This window comes from Prunus dulcis, unplaced genomic scaffold (genome assembly GCF_902201215.1).
Source record: "Prunus dulcis unplaced genomic scaffold, ALMONDv2, whole genome shotgun sequence".
Classification (NCBI taxonomy): domain Eukaryota; kingdom Viridiplantae; phylum Streptophyta; class Magnoliopsida; order Rosales; family Rosaceae; genus Prunus; species Prunus dulcis.
This window is the reverse complement of record NW_023010127.1, coordinates 11,562-33,251: the sequence shown is the minus strand read 5'-3', so window position 1 is coordinate 33,251 and position 21,690 is coordinate 11,562. Positions and strand designations below refer to the sequence as shown.

Here is a 21,690-nt window from a genome sequence, read left to right as displayed (position 1 = left end):
CAAGCGCCATAACAAACCCAACTTCCAGCGTCCACAAGCTAAAGGCATGCATAGCAGTTAAAAATATTCAAATGTGCTTCACACCATCTACCCAAACTCAACCCGAGCAAGCAGAGCAACTAAATATTGTTTACAATCCAGGGAAAAGGAAAGTAGGAAAAGATAAAAGGAGGAATTCTTACGGTGCGGATAGCCGCAACGCCTTGACGTGGTGGTCTCGACCTTGGATATCTAGAATCTAGGAGGCACAAAACTGAAAATGTGAGTGGACGAAAACAAGCATTAATCATAATTTATATTCAACATAAATAACCCCCTCTATTTTAGAAAATAATGCTCAAAACACCACGCAATGGATTTCTTCAGTAAACGTACGGAATTATCATCCAATACTAGAAAATATTTCAATTCAATAAAATTTTATATCATGANAACAGCATATCCCTCTAAGAAGCATAAGAGGGTACTAATTAAACGACACTCGGATTCAGAGAAGCATACGCAAGCAGGTCCTCATTGCGTTCAATTATGGCCATGTGTTCTTCTTCCAAACTCAACAGCGCTTCTATGCCAACGCCATCACTCATGTCCATCAATAAAGTTGTATTCTTGAATTCACTGCTAGAGAAAGTCACCCATGATGGCTTTCCCCAACCAAAATCGGTTTCGTAGAAAGAAAACCTGCACCAACTAGTGCAATGATAGGTCTCAGTGCTATCGTTCATTATGAGATTCTTAAGGCCTTCGATGCCTTGAAATGCATCCTCTCCACTAAATCCATTACCATACTTTTCTTTAAATTCGTCAATGCCCTTCCTCAACTTATGAACCAAGCTTTCAAGTTCCACCTCACTTTCCGTAGTCATTGCTGTAAAGAACGAAAGAAAGTTCCCCAATATGTTTTCTGCCATGGCAAGCCCTGATCTTGTCCTCATGTTCACCGCTTGATTCCACGTGGATGGCTTTGTAAAACCCAAGTTTGATCTTGATGCTTGCAACGCGCATTTCCAAATTAGCGCAGACACTACTTCAACACGCGTAGGATTTGGCACTGCGGCACTGGCAGCTTTGGACTTGAGAGCAGCAATTTTTGAGGCATCAAACACAAACCTCTTGGTTATACAGTTGTCTCTAGTCAAATCCATGATCGGTTGGGGTGAATTGAGGACATCTTGTGGTGGGAATAGAGTAGCTGCAACACCAAATTCAGCAGGAAGCAGAACTTGATCACTAGCAGTACTGGCTGAGCCAAGGGCAATTGTAGCCCAACTTTTGATGAATGTGCTGAGTGTAGAGGCATCGGCGACCTTATGTGAGATGTTGACCCCAATTGTCAATCCACCGCATTCAAATAAGTTGACCTGGACTAGTAGAAGATGCCCTGCTTCAACGCTTTTGGATTTCATTGCAATTGGAATAAACTGTTCCAGGATCCCGAAATCGGGTTTGTCCAAAACCTTCCGTATGGGACAATTGACTTGGGATTCAATAAATCCAGCCCCATGGTCATTGCAGCTGATTGAAACATTATATTCGAACTCCCCCGCAAAGGGGTAGAATTGGGTGAGAGCTTCAGATAATGATGTTTTGAGAAGCTTGGATCTTTCAGCAAACAAGGAATTGTGATCAATGTTGTTGACCACATCATCACTAATATTGTTGGGGTAGAAGATGTTGACTTGTTCTTTATTGGATTCCTTATTGGATCCACTTTGCCTCTGCACTTTAGTTACTTTAGTTTGTCTCCCTCCACTTTAGTTTGTCTCCTTTGTCTCCCCTCCAATTGTGACGCCAAGTGTGGCATAAATCAAGGAGTCAATCTCCTTATATATGTTGTTGTACAATTGTAATTAAATGAACCCGACCTTTGAAATTAAATAAAGCATTCTTTCTTTTTGGTATCAGAGCTAGCATTCTCTGATTGTTTTTTTTCTTTTCTCTTCTGCCGTGTTCTTGATCAATTGCAGCGAGCAATTGTGAAGTTGTTGCTGCCCCCTGTTTTGTTAGTCTGTCCGTATTGTTCCAGAATCCCATCAACGCTGCAGGTTTTAGGCTATACCGACAGCAAGAGAGATGGCTGAAGAAAAGGGAGCTGGTTCTCAGATTGTTCCAGCGGCCGCTCCAATTATGGTGCAGTCAGAGAATTCAAGCTTTAATATTGGTATGGTTTTGGATGAAAAGAACTATGATTTATGGGCTCCTCTCATTCAAATCCATATTGCTGGAAGGAAAAAGATGGGATATCTTCGTGGGTCTATCAAGGCACCTAATGAAGATGATCCTAAATATGATGATTGGTTCTCTGAAGATCAAAAAATTAAGAGTTGGCTTTTGTCTTCAATGAAGCCTGAGATTATGAAACGGTACATTAGGCTGTCTACATCAAAGGAGATTTGGGACTCCCTTAAGACAGCATACTTCGATGAGAATGACGAGGCTAGAATTTATTCGTTGAATCAGAAGGCATCACGTCTTCGTCAGAATGGCCGACCTTTGGCTACCTATTTTGGGGAGCTAACTGAGATTTTCCAAGAATTGGATCACTTTAATAAAGTATCCATGGAGTGTGAAAATGACATCAAGGTGTTTCAAAAATCCACTGAGAGACAACGAGTCTATGTGTTTCTTGGTGGTCTCGATGATGGGTTTGATCAGGTGCGTGCCGATCCCCCACTTGGCCTTCAGGCTTCTTATGCATATGTTCGTCGTGAAGCCGATCGGAAGGAAGCAATGAAGACGGAGGTTGACAAGAGGGAACCCGCTGCCATGGCAGCAAAGGCCCGTGGATCACCTTATGGGCCTAACCGAGAAGGGTCACAAAACCGCCCAGGACAAACTCGGACTAGCCAGCCAAGCCGAGATCGTCCTCAAGGTAAGTGCCCACACTGTGGCATGCCAGGACACTCCAAGAGTCGCTGTTTTGAGCTGATTGGATATCCCGAGAATTGGGATAGGACCCGTGATCCTCGGTGCAACAAGTCTCGAGCCTCTGTTGCAGAAACCAAGAATGATTCGGACCAAATCGCAGACAAGGCATCTGCCATGATTGCTGCGGCAGGTAGTGATGGTAAGGCACTAAGTACCTCTACTTCTGTTATGAATAATACATGGATAATTGATTCCGGAGCTACTGAACATATGACTTACGATTCTAGACAGGTTCCATCACTAAAAACATCAACACAAACCGAGGTCAATGTTGCTAACGGTAATGTCGTCCCTGTTATTGGGGAAGGCACTGTTTCCCTTTCTAAAACCATGAAACTTGACACTGTTCTTGTGGTTCCCTCTTTAAATTATAATTTGTTGTCTGTTGCTCAAATAACCCTTGCCTTACAATGTTTGGTTATTTTTTGGCCCTATTTTTGTGTTTTTAAGGACATCCGGACGCGGAAGACGATTGGTTATGGTATTAGAAGAGGAAAACTTTATTACTTGGAATTGACCACCAGTAGTTCTAGCTTGCTGACTCAAGCTCTTTCTGTTGATGATTCTCATGGGGATACTAATAAAGTGTCGGACATCTGGATGTGGCACAGGCGCCTTGGGCATGCTTCCTTTAGCTATCTACATAAGTTATTTCCTAGTTTGTTTGTCAAGACTGATGTTTCTCAATTCAAGTGTGATGTTTGTGAAATGGCTAAGAGCCATCGAACCTCATTTCATCCCAGTTCCAATAAAAGTATCATTCCTTTTATGATCGTGCATTCTGATGTATGGGGACCGTCAAAAATACCTACTCTCAGTGGTGCTCACTGGTTTGTTACTTTTATTGACGATTGCACCAGAATGACTTGGGTTATTTTGTTAAAATCGACGATTGCACCAGAATGACTTGGGTTATTTTGTTAAAATCGAAAAGCGAAGTTAGTTCGGCCTTTCAAAGGTTCCATAAAATGGTTGCTGTGCAATACAATCGGAATATCCAGGTTCTTAGAAGTGACAATGGTGGTGAATATGTTAATATGGAACTTCGTTCCTTCCTAGAACTGCATGGTATTGTTCATCAGACCACGTGCCCATATACTCCTCAACAGAATGGGGTTGCTGAACGCAAAAATAGACACCTGTTAGAAATGGTTCGTGCTTCGCTCATTGAGGCACATCTGCCTCTACATTATTGGGGAGAGGCGTTAATGTCCGCAGCTTATCTTATTAATCGTCTTCCTTCTCGTACTATCAACTTCCATACACCATTTCAGGAGCTCACATCTCAGACTAGCAGTCCACCGACTCCCAATCTTCCCCCACGGACCTTGGGGTGTGTTGCTTTTGTTCACCTCCATCCCCATCAACGGCATAATAAACTTGAGCCTCGAGCCATTCGTTGTGTTTTTTTGGGTTATGCTACTACCCAGAAAGGATATCGTTGTTATCATCCTTCGAGTAAAAAGATGTTTATTACTCAGGATGTGATTTTCCATGAGAATGAAATGTTTTTTGGATCCCCCACATCCTCACTTCAGGGGGAGTACAGAAGTAGTGAAGTTCTGACCCGAGATAATACTGAAGTTTTGACCTTTGATTACTCTCATGTGGCTAGAAATGAGCTGCATGAAGAGCAACCATTGCAGTCATCACGTCTGGAGTACACAGCACCTAGGGAAGGGCAGCAGTCCACGTGTCATGGTGATCAACTCACGACATCTGGCGACGGGCAGCAACCCGTGTGCTTTGGTCATCAGTCTACTGAGCAGGTCCCTGAGGAGCAGCAAACATTGCAGGAGGAGGAAGAACATCCCATAGGTCCCACGGGGTTTGGGCTTGATGATGAGCTGCAGCCCACTATTTGCAATGGAACCGAACAGCAACTACAGCAATTGCCACGTGATTTTCCTTCCGATGTTATATCAGATCCAAGTATAAACTCATCTTATCTTAATTCTCATAACCAATCGTCTTCTACACCGGATGCAACTCCACTCCGTCGCCTTCCAGAGCGTATTAATCGAGGTATTCCCAAACCCACTTACGAGGCAGATCCTAAGTGTAAACACAAGTATCCCTTGAGTGAGCCAAATTCCGATTCAAGAGTGAGATACCCACTAAACAATTATGTGTCTACCTGTCACCTGTCAGAATCAAATAAGTCATTTGTATATCAATTATCTACTGTATCTATTCCTAACAGTGTGCAGGAGGCCTTAGCAGATTCCCGCTGGAAAGATGCAATGAACGAAGAATTAAGATCGTTGAAGAAGAATGCTACCTGGGAAATAACAGACTTGCCAGCCGGAAAGAAGTCCGTGGGATGCAAATGGGTTTATACGGTCAAATACAAAGCAGATGGAACGGTAGATCGCTTTAAGGCAAGATTGGTGGCAAAGGGGTATACACAGAAATATGGCATCGACTACACTGATACCTTCGCACCAGTGGCAAAGATTAATACAGTTCGTGTTCTACTTTCCTTAGCAGCAAATCTAGATTGGCCTTTGCAACAGTTCGATGTGAAAAATGCATTCCTCCATGGAGATCTAACTGAGGAGATTTACATGGACCTTCCACCAGGGCTGAGTGATCCGGACATACGGAAACAAAAGGTATGTAGGCTCAAGAAATCATTGTATGGATTGAAGCAGTCTCCAAGAGCCTGGTTTGGTAGATTTACCAAATCCATGAGAGCATTCGGGTATATGCAAAGTAATTGGGATCACACGTTATTCCTGAAACGCAGGAATGAAAAGGTTACAGCTCTCATCGTATATGTGGATGATATGGTGGTTACTGGTAATGATCCTGTTGAGCAAGCAGCCTTGAAAAATTATTTGTCCACAGAATTTGAAATGAAAGATCTTGGTTCTTTGAAATATTTTCTTGGGATTGAGGTGTCGAGGTGCAAGTCTGGGATATTTCTATCACAAAGGAAGTATGTTCTTGACTTGTTGAAAGAAACTGGCATGACAGCGTGCAAGCCAGTGTCTACTCCGTTGGCCGAAGGAATGAAGTTGGGTATTGATCAGAACCAAGGATCGATTGATAAAGGGAGATATCAAAGGTTAGTGGGAAGATTGATGTACTTGGCTCACACTAGGCCGGATCTTGCTCATGCCTTAAGTGTAATTAGTCAATATATGCACAATCCGGGAGAACAACACATGAGTGCAGTTATGAGAATATTGAGTTACTTGAAAGGAAGCCCTGGTAAAGGAATTTTATTTCGAAGAAATGGGCATTTCAGAATTGAGTGCTATACGGATGCTGACTGGGCCGGATCAACGGATGATAGGCGCTCGACATCCGGGTATTTTACCTTTGTTGGGGGAAATCTAGTAACATGGAGAAGTAAGAAGCAGAATGTTGTATCAAGGTCAAGCGCAGAAGCCGAATTTAGAGGCATGGCACTCGGTATTTGTGAACTCTTGTGGCTTAAGTTTCTATTACAAGATGTGGGGGTCAAATGTGGTCAGCCGATGAAGTTATTTTGTGATAATAAAGCTGCTCGTGATATTGCTCATAATCCGGTGCAACATGATAGGACCAAGCATGTAGAGGTTGACAGGTTCTTTATTAAGGAGAAGCTAGATAGCAAAGTAATTGAGGTTCCTCCCATAGGAACGGACGATCAAGTAGCAGATATTCTCACTAAGGCGGTTTCGAGTGACAAGTTCTCCAGGTTTCTAGACAAGTTGGGCATGTGCAACATCCATGCACCAACTTGAGGGGGAGTGTTGACTTGTTCTTTATTGGATTCCTTATTGGATCCACTTTGCCTCTGCACTTTAGTTACTTTAGTTTGTCTCCCTCCACTTTAGTTTGTCTCCTTTGTCTCCCCTCCAATTGTGACGCCAAGTGTGGCATAAATCAAGGAGTCAATCTCCTTATATATGTTGTTGTACAATTGTAATTAAAACAACCCGACCTTTGAAATTAAATAAAGCATTCTTTCTTTTGAAGAGAAGTAATGGGATATACGCTTCAGGTTGTAACTGATCAAAAACAGAGAGACTGGAAGTTCTAAGGTGGTGAGGAGTTGGAGAAGATGGCTTAATTGTTTCTTTGCGAATGACTTCAACTTTGATTTCTGAAGCCATCTTTTGTTTCACACTTGAGAGTTTCATAGCAAAAACCTCTATTTATATACCAACTCCAAGTCTGTGGCCTACTGCATTTGGAAAACAACATAAATTAGTAGGGATTTAATTAATATATATATATATATATTCTGTGAGTGATTAGTTTACTTAGGTGGGATTTTATGAAGACGAGACTTGTAGTTTTGACTGGTGGCTCATACCTCATAGTATAGTACAAGAGTTGCTAGATATTGAATTGTTATTTACTGGTTTATGAAAGGTGGGATTTAAATGCTTGCGGACAGATTCTCTCAGTACATGTTCCATTGTTTCTATAACACATGTTCCATTCTCTCAGTACATGTTCCATTGTTTCTATAACACATGTTCCATTCTCTCAGTACATGTTCCAAGGCTATGAAAAAAAGCAAAAGTCGCACGAGGACAAGACCCCGACTTGAAACATCAAATGCAAGGGCATCCTGAATGTTCTTTTATTTGCAAGCTCTAGTGTATCTTTAGGGTTTATTATAAAATTTTATGTTTGGTCATGACAAATTTGTTTTCTTTGAGAAAATTACATTTTTGTCAATAACTATCAATTTTTAATGATATTCACAATGGTCGAAATAAGCCCCCATCCCATTTGTGCCAACCAAATAAGGAAACAAAAAATTGTGTTCGATACATAAATGATATTGATAAAACCATTATTGCATACATTTTTATTATTATTTTTTTAGATTCTTGCTATGTTCTTGAGTAAAGTTAGTTCATTTTCATTTAGTTTTGTGTTTTATTAGGTTTGAAGAGTAAAGATGAAAAAATATGCAAAAGAAACAGTTTGAGGATTGAAAGATGTTTCGCAAGAATGTCATGTGCAGATCAGCCAACGTGACGGAATATAGTGTACTGCCTCAGAGCGAATCAGATGCTAAACCTTATACTGTTGGAAATATAAAGATGTTAACTTTATGTAAAATTTTGCAGTTCGTGATTCGGACATGTGGAGAGAGTTGTGGTTGTTTTATTACAAACAGTTTGGACAGAAAGTGCGTTCTGCAGGTTTTGCAAAGTGATTCTTTTAAAGTTCAATCCTTGGAGTCCAATTTGTGTCAATTGCATTTGGGAAGTGTCTAAAAGTAGGGTTCGTTATTGGGGGCAAGCTGGGCCGAGTCGAGGTTTCAAATGGGCGGGTCTGGGTCACCCAAGGGCAAGTATATGAAAAATAGATTTTTGAAATACAAATTTTTTTCAATGTTATTTTGGGTGATTTATATTTCTTACATCTTAAATAATCAAACACGATTTTATGAGATTTTAGTATAAAATATACATTGACTTGTTGAGGTTTTAATATTGGTATAAACTGTATCTTATACTAAAACTGGATTTTCATATTTTGATTTGTTGGGAATTTGATTTTCTAGTATTTTTAATTGAATCCAAATTGGGTTTGCTTCCTTATTTACATTGTAAACTTAAGTAAATGGAGTAATAAATAAAAAATTTTAAAAACAAGACATTGACTTAGATCTACAAGGATGTAGGGTTTACTTATATTTACTTAAGTCTATACCAGAGTTTGCAATCTTAGTTTGGGATGCCTATACCAGAGTTTTTTTGATCCTGTATGATCATTAGTGGAGGCGAACCAAATTGTCTTAATTTTGATAATAGACCGCTCTATTATTGTAATGGCCCTTTTGTGGCTAGTTTGTATTGGCCTTTGGCTAGTGACTTTTTTAGCTGAATTATAAATGCAATCCTAGAATTTCTATAATAATAATAAAATAAAAAACAACAACAACACCACCTAACTTATTGGAATATCCAGTTGAGGATTTGATTACACAATGTAATTATATAGTAGTCACTTCTCATTGAATAAAAGATAGTACCCTCTAAAATTCGTTTTATTATGGGTACCACAACATAAACTTGTTCTTTAATTGATAACTAGATTATATTCTACTACTAATTTCTTGTCACAAGCTCAAATGGGTACCAATAGGCTTTCTTTTTGTTTTTTATTTTGTATTTTTATTATATCCTTCTTTGTTGAGAATATTTGTTGGACATTAACTTTTAATTCTTTTAATTAATTATAAATTTATATACTTTTTTTTTAATGTATTCGACCATCTAAAAAAATTTGATTTTAAAAAAAAAAGACCCTCTAAAAATTTGTTCCCGCCTTTTTTTTCCTTAAAAATTAAGAAAGTAATTAAAGCAATCAATCAGAATTAATGATATTTATCAATGAAAAAATTATGAATGATTTGAAGGTCAATTTGATGACTGACCAAATTGATATGGTCATACCATGTCAATTAATGAATATTGACATGTGAAGTCTATTTTTATTTATTTCTCTTTTTCAATAATCCTTCAAACCTAAAAAAATGAAAAATATAAAGTAACCCCAGCAGCGTCGGTCTGTAGCCTTACGTTGGTTCTCTACTCTTTCTAACGTTGCCAGCCCTCTTTTCCTCCATCAAATCTATCCATCCCCATCCTGAAAAGAAACCAGCACCTCTTCAAAATAGATTCTCGTATAATTAGAAAATGAAAGCAACTTAATAGCTGCTTTTCCTTATAGCTTTCTCTCACAGAAATTTTTAACAATACTTGATTTTCTCATAGTTTACCAAACGGGTTAGGCTTCCCAATATTTTTTAAAAATCACTTTTACCACCCCAAATAAGCTATGCCAAATGGGCACTAAGTTGAAGACAATATAGTTAATTACAAAATAATCATATTGAGTTGACAAATGATGGATCCAACTAATCACGCTAATCAAATTTTACAAAGAATTGTAAATTCCAGAAACAAAACTAAGAGCTGGTCTCAATCTTCAACTTCTTTGCTTTTGGAGAAGAGTAGACAAGTAAACATCTGAATTGTTCAACCCAATTTCAATTTTCTTAAGGAAACTCCAAGTCTCAGCAACGACATGGAGCATGGGAGATGGGTAGATTTGATGGAGGAAGGGAGGGTGGAGACGTTAGGAAGAGAATAGAACCAACGTCAGGATACAAACCAGGACCCTAAGTGACAAGACTCGACTCAAATTCTGCTTTGGAATCCGAGCCGGACCCTGTGCATGTCCGACACCTGTCGGATGTCGGGCATGAATGACCTAATTGCTCTTTCCCTATAAGGCACGATAAAATAACAAGGTTGACTCCTACCGAAAAATTGGCAGAATCTCCCTTGTAACTGGATCAATACCAAAACATTTACACCTGCTAACAAGCATATATACACAACCAACTGCCAACATACGTATATATACATTCCAACAGTTAAATTCTAATTCTATGGCAAATTATCAGAGCGACTACTAAGAATTTACAAAGGAGTCAATTCTTTTACAAAAAAAAAAGTCCTACATCAGAAAGGAAAGCGCGGAAGGAGGAAAATGGCCCGGTGGTGGATCACTGTGCACGCCTACTGCTTGGGGGCGCAAAACATTAAAAGGGTGAGTAGACCCAAAAACAAAGTTTAGAAAAATACATAAGAACATACTAACCCCACTGTAAAAACAGTTATACAAACTAAATTATTTTCTTTATTATATTCGTACTGAAATCAATGCACTCATATAACTATATATATATATATATATATGCCAATCATACTCATGGTCAACATTAATTTCTTAAAAGCATTGAAAACAGTTTAAAACTACCACCTAGGTGTACCCCTTATTTCCGTCAATTCCTAATATCCGTCAATTCCTCGCATCACCATGGATGATACGTACTCGCAGGTCTCAGTGACACAAGGTCAGTCTAAGCCGCAACTAGCAGGATTCAGGGGACTGTAGTCAGCCTGATCTGCATTACTCGCTCCACACGAGTTCGGGTACCATAGAACTCGTGGGGCAACTGTCAAGCATGCTGACTAAACCGAAGGTAACCAATAAAATCCGAAGGCAACATTTGTATATCTGGGTACAAGGTGGTTTAGGAAAATATAAAGTTTATGAAGAAAATCTGCTGAATAACTGAATTTCTGTAAACTCTAAAACTCTGCTGCTATTTATCTGATAATCTGATAATTAACTAGAATTTCTTTTCCCATATCCTTTAAAGGAGATTCCACTCGGCAGCATGCAAAACAAAATATTTAAAAGCATATAACAGCTTATAAAACGCTAATCTTTGAATAAAACTTATTCAAGATCAAATATTGTAACTGAACTGCTTAAATTTATTTATAAAAACAAAGAGTCCACTCACTGATGGTCCATGCTCGCTAGACCTCTTGAAGGTCCCTCCTGCGGGTCAACTGGTGCCCGGGTGCCTGATTCAATGACCATAATATTCTATTAATACAATACTCAATATAATACTAATTTAAAAACCCTAACCCCCGGCTCTAGAAGTACGTGCGTTAGATTAAAGTTGTTCATATGCCCAAAAGCTTTCCTTCCACTTGGAATAGTTTAGCAGTATCTTGGGACTCAAAAAACGCTAAAGTCCCAAAAAGTCAACTCATGACCCCGCAGGTCCACGACCTCAAAATTATGATTCGAAAGCCTCTAGAAGTTCCAATATACCTAGGACACGTGTCCCGAGGGTTTGATCTATATCGGACGGTCGAATTGATCACGATCGTACAATCACATGATTTCTAAACCCTAACCCTAGGGTTCGTGATTTCGGAGTATCCGGAACTCCGATTCACAATCCGTCGAATCCTTAACGATCCTGGAATGGTCTAGATTAACATATCTGAAAATGATTACGATCCAACGGCTCAACAGTATTGAACCCGAAAATCACACAATATGCAAAAATTCGTTCGAGGTTCAAACGGTAACCAAATTGAGATCCGTGAATTCCTACGCGCTTGTGACAACACGAGGATCATTCTAGGACTGAAAGTGAGCCCCACTAAACTGCCCACGCGCCGCCACACTCGCCGGTAGCGCGTGGGTGGCTTGATAAATTTCTGGCAGTCGGAAAATCTCCAAACCGTTGGCCCAAACTCCTGTCCTAGGTAAAACACCCTATTTGGAACCACTTTTGTTCTTGGACTTACCCCAAAATCTGGCCGGAAGTGGTCGAAATTGCACCCTTAAAACCGGCTGAAACCTAGATTGAAAATCGAACAATCTACGCTCGAAATTTCTAAAATCCTACCAAATCAGCAGCTAGAGCATGAAAAATAGCTAGAAAACCATACCTCACTCTTCCGATTTGGTGGCCGAATGACTGAGATCGAAGGGTAGGAAGTTCTGTCAAAACCGGCGACTTTCCTTCTAGTTTTCCGGCGATTTCACGGCGACTGACGGCGGAAAGTGGTCAGGGCTTGAAGACAGAACCGAGCTGGTCCTTTTGGCACCGACAGCAGGGGCAGGGGTGGCCGATGGTGGAAGCTCTGGAGGTTTGAAGGTGACGGCTGGAGAAAATTTCGAAGGGGAGGAAGGTTCTGCGCGACGAGAGAGAAAGGAGGGTTTAAAATCCCAATTTTTTAAATTACCATTTTGCCCTTCTATGTATTTTGACCGTATTTTCTTTGTTTAAGCTCCGATTCGAGCCCACTTCATGTCTACGGACTCGTTTCGTCGTGCTCTACGCAACGGTGTGTGTAAAATTGTCAAATTCCTTCTCGGTTAAAAAGTCAACTTTTCTTTAATAAATTATTTCAAGGGCAAAATTATCTTTTCCTCTTAATAAATTAATAATTAACTATTAATTAAGGTTTGGGTTATTACACTAATCTTGTTTTTTTAGTTTTTTTTTTTGGGTTTTAAGAATTATTGAAAAAAGAGAAATAAATAAAAATAGAATTCACATGACAATATTCTTTAATTGACTCACGTCGTTGTCACAGAAGGTGGCCAATGTGGTCATTATTATGTGTCTAAATTGAATTATTGAATTGAAAACAACATATGATAAACAACAAAACCAATAAGGGGAAAATGCAATGAAGCACAAATATGGTAAAAACATCTGAACGATTATGAGAGATATCATCAAAATCCACAAAAGCATATCCCTCTAAGAAGCATAGTGGGTACTCATGAAACGACACTCGGATTCAGAGAAGCATATGCAAGCAGGAACAGATTCTTTAGTTAGCTGGGATTTTATGAAGACGAGACTTATAGTTTTGATTGGTGGCTCTAGCTCAGAGATTCTTCCGACCACAAAAAAAAAAAAAAAGCTGTCAGATTCTTTTGTCTAGGATTTAAAGTCTCTCATAGTACAAGAGTTGCTAGATGGGATTGTTTATTGGTTTATTAATGTGTTAAGTGGGATTTAAATGCTTGCCCACAGATTCACATGTTCCTTATTATAACACATGTTCCATTGTTTCTATAACACATTGTTCCTTATAACACATGTCCATTGTTTCTATAACACATATGTTCCTCACTTTTGGTATTACGTTGACAGCTAGCTAAATGTCTGTTTCTCAAGAACGTCATGAACTTGATAAGAAAGGTTACATTATAGCACTACCAAGTTCATTTTCTGGCATGAACTTGCCTGAAGATATCTCCATTTTCCACCTTTTACCTATAAAGTATAAATAATAGGTCTAAAGTAATATTTTCTAGTCATGTTTATATTGCCGAATGTTTATGTTTTGTAAACACATTTAGGCTCATGTTTTGTAAACATAAGGTAAACAATCAACAATAATTCTAATTCATAGGCTAATTAACAACATAAATATCAGATATTTATCTAAGATTATTTGACATTAGAGCACTAGTACATGTATCACACTCAAAGTCTAAAATATCGATGATATTGGAAATATCGGCAGTCCAAAAACAAGAAAATTTCTATAGAAATATTGGGATATTATCGATATTGACAAAAATTGAATAAAAACCACCGAAATTGTAAGAAAAACTTGGAAATTTTTATTGAAACTTTAGAGGATGTTTATTTAGTCAATTATTTATTAGTTTATCACAAAAAATTGGAAGCAAATGCATTGCATGATGGGTTTAACTGATTTAAGTGGATTATACAGTGAGCTGGCAAACACTGTGAGTGTAGAAAATATGTAATTAATGAAAGAAAATTAAACACACCATAATCATTTATATATAATGATTTACTATAATATTTTACACTTTATACATTGCATGGTAAGATACATAAGTGATTTAGTACCACATAGAGTTATGAGATTCAAAATTTTCACTATCTTCATCATCTCTATGTGTAGAGTAAGTGTATTGTGAAGAGTAATCATCAAATGATAAATCCCCAAAATAATTTTGCATGTAATTGTTAACATGTCACTCATATGGATCTGAGATTAGTTGACGTTGTTCATAAGCAAAATCATTTGAAGATTGGGTCCAGGATTCTTTCCGCGAGCCGCTCGATTCCATCCCAAAAGGGAAAAATCAAAGACTCACATTCTCATGTGTAAATCTAATTTTTGCAAAAACATATCAAAACAAAACAATGAAAGTAATACATATTTTAGCATATTATCACAAAAACATAAGCAACATGGTGGTTAAGACATTGGAGGAGTGAAATGACAGGGGTTTGAATCCCCTTTACATGTGGCAGCTGAGGTGGACAGCCACACCAATTAAAATTATTTAATATTTTCTTTTCTTTTATGATTTATTCAAGTATTCGGTTTTCTAATGTCTTAATTAAAATAAACTTCATTGATTTAATTGATGTGGCATATAATATGGACATAACACATCATGTAGTATAGAAATGTGGGATAAAAATGTAGTAAGTGTAGCATTACTCAACAATAAAACCAATAAGGGGTACCACAACATAAACTTGTTCTTTAATTGATAACTAGATTATATTCTACTACTAATCTCTTGTCCCAAGCTCAAATGGGTACCAATAGGCTTTCTTTTTGTTTTTTATTTTGTATTTTTATTATATCCTTCTTTGTTGAGAATATTTGCTGGACATTAACTCTTAATTCTTTTAATTACTTATAAATTTATATACTTTTTTTTTTAATGTATTCGACCCTCTAAAAAAATGTGATTAAAAAAAAAAAAAACCCTCTAAAAATTTGTTGCCGCCTATTTTTTCCCTAAAAATTAAGAAAGTAATTAAAGCAATCAGTCAGAATTAATGATATTTATCAATGAGAAAATTATGACTGATTTGAAGGTCAATTGATGACCGACCAAATTGAAATGGTCATACTAGGGGTGGGCTGGGTTTGGGTTGGTTCTATTTTGGGCTCAACCAAAACACTGAACCGTAGACCTCGGTTTGGCTATTTTGAAAATCGAAACCAAACCATAATTAATGAAAACCGACCACTTCGGTTAACCGGACTTGGTGGTTTGGTTTGGTTTGGTTTTGGTTTTTTGGCTTTCTGAGAGAGAGAGAGAGAGAGAGAGAGAGAGAGAGAGAGGAGAAGAAGAAGAAGAAATAAAAGCGATTGAGATGAGAAGAAGAAAAAAAGAAGAGGGAAAGATGGAGAAGAAGAAGAAGAAGAAGAGGAGAAAAAGAAAAGAGAGAGAAGAAGAAGAGGGAGACGGGGAGAGTGAAGACAGACGTAAGAAGGATAAAAAAAAATAGAGAGAGAGGGACTGATGAAGACAAGACAAACAGAGAGATTGAGAGAGAAGAAAAAGAAAAGATTGAAACTATGTATTATATATATATATATTTCTTATAATAATATTATATATAATATTTTTTAATATCTTTGGTTTGGTTTGGTTAAACCGTGGTTTTGAATATTGCAAACCGTAGACCAAACCATATATTTTGGTTTGGTTTGGGTTCAAACCAATGACCAAAAAAAGATTGAAAAAAAAAACAAACCAACCCAAACCATCGGTTTGGTTTGGGCGGTTTGACTGGGTTACCGGTTTGAATGCCTAGCCTTAGGTCATACCATGTCAATTAATGAATATTGCCATATGAAGTCTATTTTTATTTATTTCTCTTTTTCAATAATCCTTCAAACCTAAAAAAATGAAAAATATAAAGTAACCCTTGGAGCGTCGCTGGTTAGTAGCCTCACATTGGCTCTCTACTCTCCCTAACGTCTCCAGCCCTCTCTTCCTCCATCAAATCTATCCACCCATCCTCCATTCTTGGAGACGAAAAGAAAACAAGAGAGCACCATAACTAGAACATGGAGTAGAAGAGAAAAGCGACATTGCACACATGCAAGGAACTCGTCAAAAAGCTAAGCATATATAAACCAGATAATAAACTAAGGGCCAGTTTGGCATTACTGTGCTATGAAAATAATCACTGTCAGATTTGTTGTGAGAGAAATCAACTGTGAGAGAAAGAAGTTTGGCGTTTAGTAAACTTTTTGTTAAAAGTGTTGTTGGTACTGATTCCCGCATAATCAGAAAATGATTCTCGCATAATCATTAAATTCAGCGCCTCTTCGAAACTAATTCTCACATAATCAGAAAATGAAAACACCTCAATAGCTTCTTTTCCTTATAGCTTTCTCTTGTAGCAATTTTAATAATAAATGATTTTCTCATAGTTTACCAAATGGGCTGGGCTTCCCAATATGTTTTAAAAATCAATTTTACCACACCAAATAAGCTATGTCAAACGGGCACTAAGTTGAAAATGATATAGTTAATTCAAGAATAATCATATTGAGTTGACAAATGATGGATCCAACTAATTACGCTAATCAAATTTTACAAAGAATTGTAAATTCAAGAAACAAAACTAAGAGCTGGTCTCAATCTTCAACTTCTTTGCTTTTGGAGAAGAGTAGAGAAGTAAACATCTGAATTGTTCAACCCAATTTCAATTTTCTTAAGGAAACTCCAGGTCTCAGCAACGACATGGAGGATGGGAGATGGGTTTGACAAAACCCAAACCTCACGGAGCCCAGCTCCAAACCGGTCCAATTCGTAAGCCCATAATGGTTTCTTACCGAACGTTACACGGGGCCAGCTCCAATTCCCAGCCCAAGCTCTTGTCGACGATGAAGCCCAGCCCCAAGCTAGACCGCTGAATGGTAAACACCGTGCAGAAACAATGGGGACTTACACTACGAATTAAGGGCTCAAACCGACAGTACGCTGAACCCTCATTCGACAACAGTCCAGCTCAAGGTGATCCGTGACTCAGCCACCTTGCCAACACCTACAAAACATGAGGACTCAGCCAACCTGCCGAAGATTCAACAACAAACAAACGAGCTTGCAAAAAAAAAAAAAGAAAAAAAAAAAGAAGAGGAAACTCACCCTTGCCGAACGGCAAGGGTTGAGCAGCAAAGAAATGGTGGCCTCCAAAAATAAAAACTTACCTCAACAAGAGGCCCAGCTGCACTTCAAAAACGGAAAGGCCCAGGGCCAAGGATTCCGAATCTGCCTTCAAGGCCCAACTCTCAGCTCCAAATAACACCTAACGAAGATATACATGTGAAACCACAAGTACACAAAAACTGCTCAACCCGCCCTTGCCGTTTGCCAAGGACTGAGCAACGGAAAAGAAAAGCGTCGCAAAATGCCTACCTCAACACTCGCCGAATCTGATCAAGCTCTCCTTGCCGAACGGCAACGCTATACAGTAGCTCCTCAAATTCTTAGAAGCCAACCATTTTGGTCTTCTCCTTGGAAGCCTACCGAAGGAATGAAAATTTACGACCGCAGGGGCATGCCAAAAGGTAGGACCCATGAACCATCATCTTGGACTCATAAAAACAACATAGCCCAACCTATTTGCCGATGAACACGAGGACTCACAAGTGCTCCCCAAGACACCCTTGCTGACGCTTCAAGACCCCAGCCCCTGCCGAAGGTACCCACGCCCTAGAGAAAATCATTCCCACTGGACCATGCCGAACGGCAAGGCCCATGTTCAGGCAATGGCTTACATCATGGAAAATTTATCTTGCCTAACCCCTTGCAGCCCAGCTCCACAAAGCATAAACCCTATGCATTTGTTAAAGCCCAGGTCACGAGGCCCACCTACCAGGAACTTGGAAACTTGTGGGATCAAGCCCCTCAAGTTCTTGTCGAAGCCTTGAAGGCCCAGCTCCAAGGACCAACCCATGCCGAAGCCTGGAAGGCCCAGCTCCAAAGACATGCCGAATGCCCAAATGTCCACAAGCACCCTCGTGCCTTCGGCATCCACTTTGCGTTCGGTGCCTCCTAGCCTAGCTCCATTGTCTTGCAACATGCAATTCTTATGCCTTCGGCACCTTCGTGCCTAGGCACATTGCCTTGCGACATGCAAGCTTTGTGTCTTCCGCATCCCCTTTGCCTTCGGCACCTCCGAGCCTAGCTCCATTATCTTGCAACATGAAATTCTTATGCCTTTGGCACCCTCGTGCCTAGGCACATTGCCTTACGACATGCAAGCTTTGTGACCCTTCGGCATCCCATTTGCTTTCGGTACCCCCGTACCTAGGTCTAATGTCTTGTAACATGCAAGTCTTATGCCTTCTGCACCCTCGTGCCTAGGCCCATCACCTTGCGACATGCAATTCTTATGCCTTCGGAATCCTCGTGCCTAGGCGCATTGCCTTGCGACATGCAAGCTTTGTGCCTTCGGCATCCCCTTTGCCTTCGGCACCCTCGTGCCAAGTTCTCTCCCTTCCAAATGTCCTTCTTACTCGGGGACTTAGGGGACTATGGGCAGTGCACTATACAGCTTGGAAGATGAACTATGGTGTTGCTCGGCCAATGCACTTAAAATTACAAGTCCTCAACCAAGAAGTACATTCTTACTCGAGAACTTGGGGGACTACTGTTTGTACCATAACTGACCGAGCAACTAGCTAGGCTAGATCATTCGAGTGCCATGCTTTGAGAGGTCATCACCTTAGCCAAAGAAGCATCATCACAAATCACAACTCTAAGAAAAGCAAGAGGAGTCCCACATCGGAAAACTACAAGAGATGGAGACTCCTCCTCACCTATAAAAGAAGACTGCTCTTTCCTTAGAAGGGGATCCAGGTCTTGGATCTAGACCCTTAGGCTTTGGACTCTCTCTTCTGGATCCATCTCTGGACTGGGCTTCTCACTTGTTATCTTTATATTTGGATCTAATCCCCTTGTACAAATGTAAACAAACATTATCATAATGAGAACACCCTTCTCCGTGGACGTAGCCCATCATTCGGGTGAACCACGTATATCTTGTCTTCTATATGTTTATCGTTTTCCAAAATCCTCACACAATTGGTGAAGATCCTCACCTTCATCCATCATCCATCACACCTCATCACTAAGTTGGACTCAACCTTGGCCTAACCATTTTGAGCATCAACAGATTTGATGGAGGAAGGGAGGGTGGAGACGTTAGGAAGAGAATAGAACCAACGTCAGGATACAAACCAGGACCCTAAGCTTATTTTTTAGTTTTTTTAGTTTTTTTTTGGGTTTTAAGAATTATTAAAAAAAGAGAAATAAATAAAAATAGAATTCACATGACAATATTCTTTAATTGACTCGACATGACCACGTCAGCTGTCACAGAAGGTGGCCAATGCGGTCATTATTATGTGTCTAAATTGAATTATTGAATTGAAAACAACATATGATAAACAACAAAACCAATAAGGGGAAAATGCAATGAGGCACAAATATGGTAGAAACATCTAAACGATTATGAGAGATATCATCAAAATCCACAACAGCATATCCCTCTAAGAAGCATAAGAGGGTACTAATTAAACGACACTCGGATTCAGAGAAGCATATGCAAGCAGGTCCTCATTGCGTTCAAATATAGCCATGTGTTCTTCTTCCAAACTCAACAACGCTTCTATGCCAACGCCATCACTCATGTCCGTCAATAAAGTTGTATTCTTGGATTCATTGCGACAGAAATTCATCCATGATGGCTTTCCCCAACCAAAATCGGCTTGGTTGAACGAAAACCTGCACCAACTGGTGCAACCATAGGTCTCAATGCTATCCTTCATTATGAGATTCTTAACCCCTTCGATGATTTGAAATGCATCCTCACCACTAACTCCATTAGCATACTTTTCTTTATATTCGTCAATGCCCTTCCTCAACTTATGAACCAAGCTTTCAAGTTCCACTGCATCACTTTCCATTGTCATTGCTGTAAAAAACGAAACAAAGTTCCCCAATATGTTTTCTGCTATGGCAAGCCCTGATCTTTTCCTCATGTTCACCACTTGAACCCACGCCGATGGCTTTGTAAAGCCCAAGTTTGATCTCGATGCTTGCAACGCGCATTTCCAAATGAGTGCAGACACTACTTCAACACGCGTAGGATTTGGCACTGCTGCACTGGCAGCTTTGGACTTGAGAGCAGTAATTTTTGAGGCATCAAACACAAACCTCTTGGTTATACAGTTGTCTCTAATCAACTCCATGATCGGTTGGGGTGAATTGAAGACATCTTGTGGTGGGAATAGAGTAGCTGCAACACCAAATTCAGCAGGAAGCAGAACTTGATCACTAGCAGTGCTGGCTGAGCCAAGGGCAATTGTAGCCCAGCTTTTGATGAATGTGCTGAGCGTAGAGGCATCGGCGACCTTATGTGAAATGTTGACCCCAATTGTCAATCCACCGCATTCAAATAAGTTGACCTGGACTAGTAGAAGATGCCCTGCTTCAACGCTTTTGGATTTTATTGGAATTGGAATCAACTGTTCCAGGATCCCGAAATCGGGTTTGTCCAAAACCTTCCGTATGGGACAGTTGACTTGGGATTCAATAAATCCAGCCCCATGGTCATTGCAGCTGATTGAAACATTATATTCGAACTCCCCCGCAAAGGGGTAGAATTGGGTGAGAGCTTCAGATAATGATGTTTTGAGAAGCTTAGATCTTTCAGCAAACAAGGAATTGTGATCAATTTTGTTGACCACATCACCACTAATATTGCTGGGGTAAAAGAGAAGTAACGAGATATACATATCAGGTTGTAACTGTTGTGCGGAAGCGTCAACCAACTTCGAGTGAAAAATAAACAACTACTGGCAGGAGAAAAATTGAACAAAATAATCAACAAGAACAAGATTTATACTGGTTCGGCAATTGCCTACATCCAGTTTGGAGACGATGGAGTATTCCACTATAATCAATGGAGATATACAATAGTGTTTACCACTCAATTTCCCAAAGACCTAAATACACCCAACCTCACACACTCACAAAGGAAGAGAAAACAATGATACAAAGCAAAGAACAACTAGAGAGAATTTGTTTCACTCTTTGGCAAAATGCCTTTCTTGCTATTTTTCTCTTCTACTCAACACTTGGTTGGATTCTTGGTTTGGATGCCTCAAATGAAACCATCTTCTTCCAATTTATAGCCAAAGATGCAAGAGTGTGAATGCAAACTCAAACTATTCATATGTTGGCTATCAACCATGGATGGCTACCAAACAATCCACCCATTTTGACAAAGATAGCAAGCCAACATTGACTCACATGGGCAACTAACATTGACACACATGGGCAACTCCAAAATTCTTCTACATTTGAGCCAATTTTCAACAATCTCCACCTTGGCTCAAAACCTCGAAGCAACACTCTCAATGGTCGTCTCCCAATCCCCCATGGGGCAATCAACAAACTTTACAAATGCCAATTAAGTCTAAGCAGTGCTTAAACTTGAGCAACGAAATTGGCTTTGTCAACATATCCGCAGGATTGTCAGCAGTCCCAATCTTCTGAAGAAGAATATCTCCCTCTTCAATAATCTCACGAACAAAATGGAAC

General features: G+C 39.4%; 2 protein-coding genes across 2 annotated transcripts; both read right to left on the bottom strand.

The window, feature by feature from the left end:
- Positions 1–438: 438 nt before the first annotated feature.
- LOC117612965 (BAHD acyltransferase At5g47980-like) lies at positions 439–7,061 on the bottom strand. Its single transcript, XM_034341591.1, has 2 exons — positions 6,901–7,061; positions 439–1,674 (listed from the first exon to the last, which is right to left on the bottom strand). The coding sequence occupies exons 1-2, from the start codon at positions 7,059–7,061 to the stop codon at positions 471–473; spliced, it is 1,365 nt and encodes a 454-aa protein (XP_034197482.1). The 3' UTR covers positions 439–470.
- A 12,446-nt stretch (positions 7,062–19,507) lies between these two features.
- LOC117612964 (BAHD acyltransferase At5g47980-like) lies at positions 19,508–21,414 on the bottom strand. The gene is made up of 2 exons (XM_034341590.1): positions 21,400–21,414; positions 19,508–20,894 (listed from the first exon to the last, which is right to left on the bottom strand). Exons 1-2 carry the CDS (start codon positions 21,412–21,414, stop codon positions 19,659–19,661), a joined length of 1,251 nt encoding a protein of 416 aa, XP_034197481.1. The 3' UTR covers positions 19,508–19,658.
- Positions 21,415–21,690: the final 276 nt, after the last annotated feature.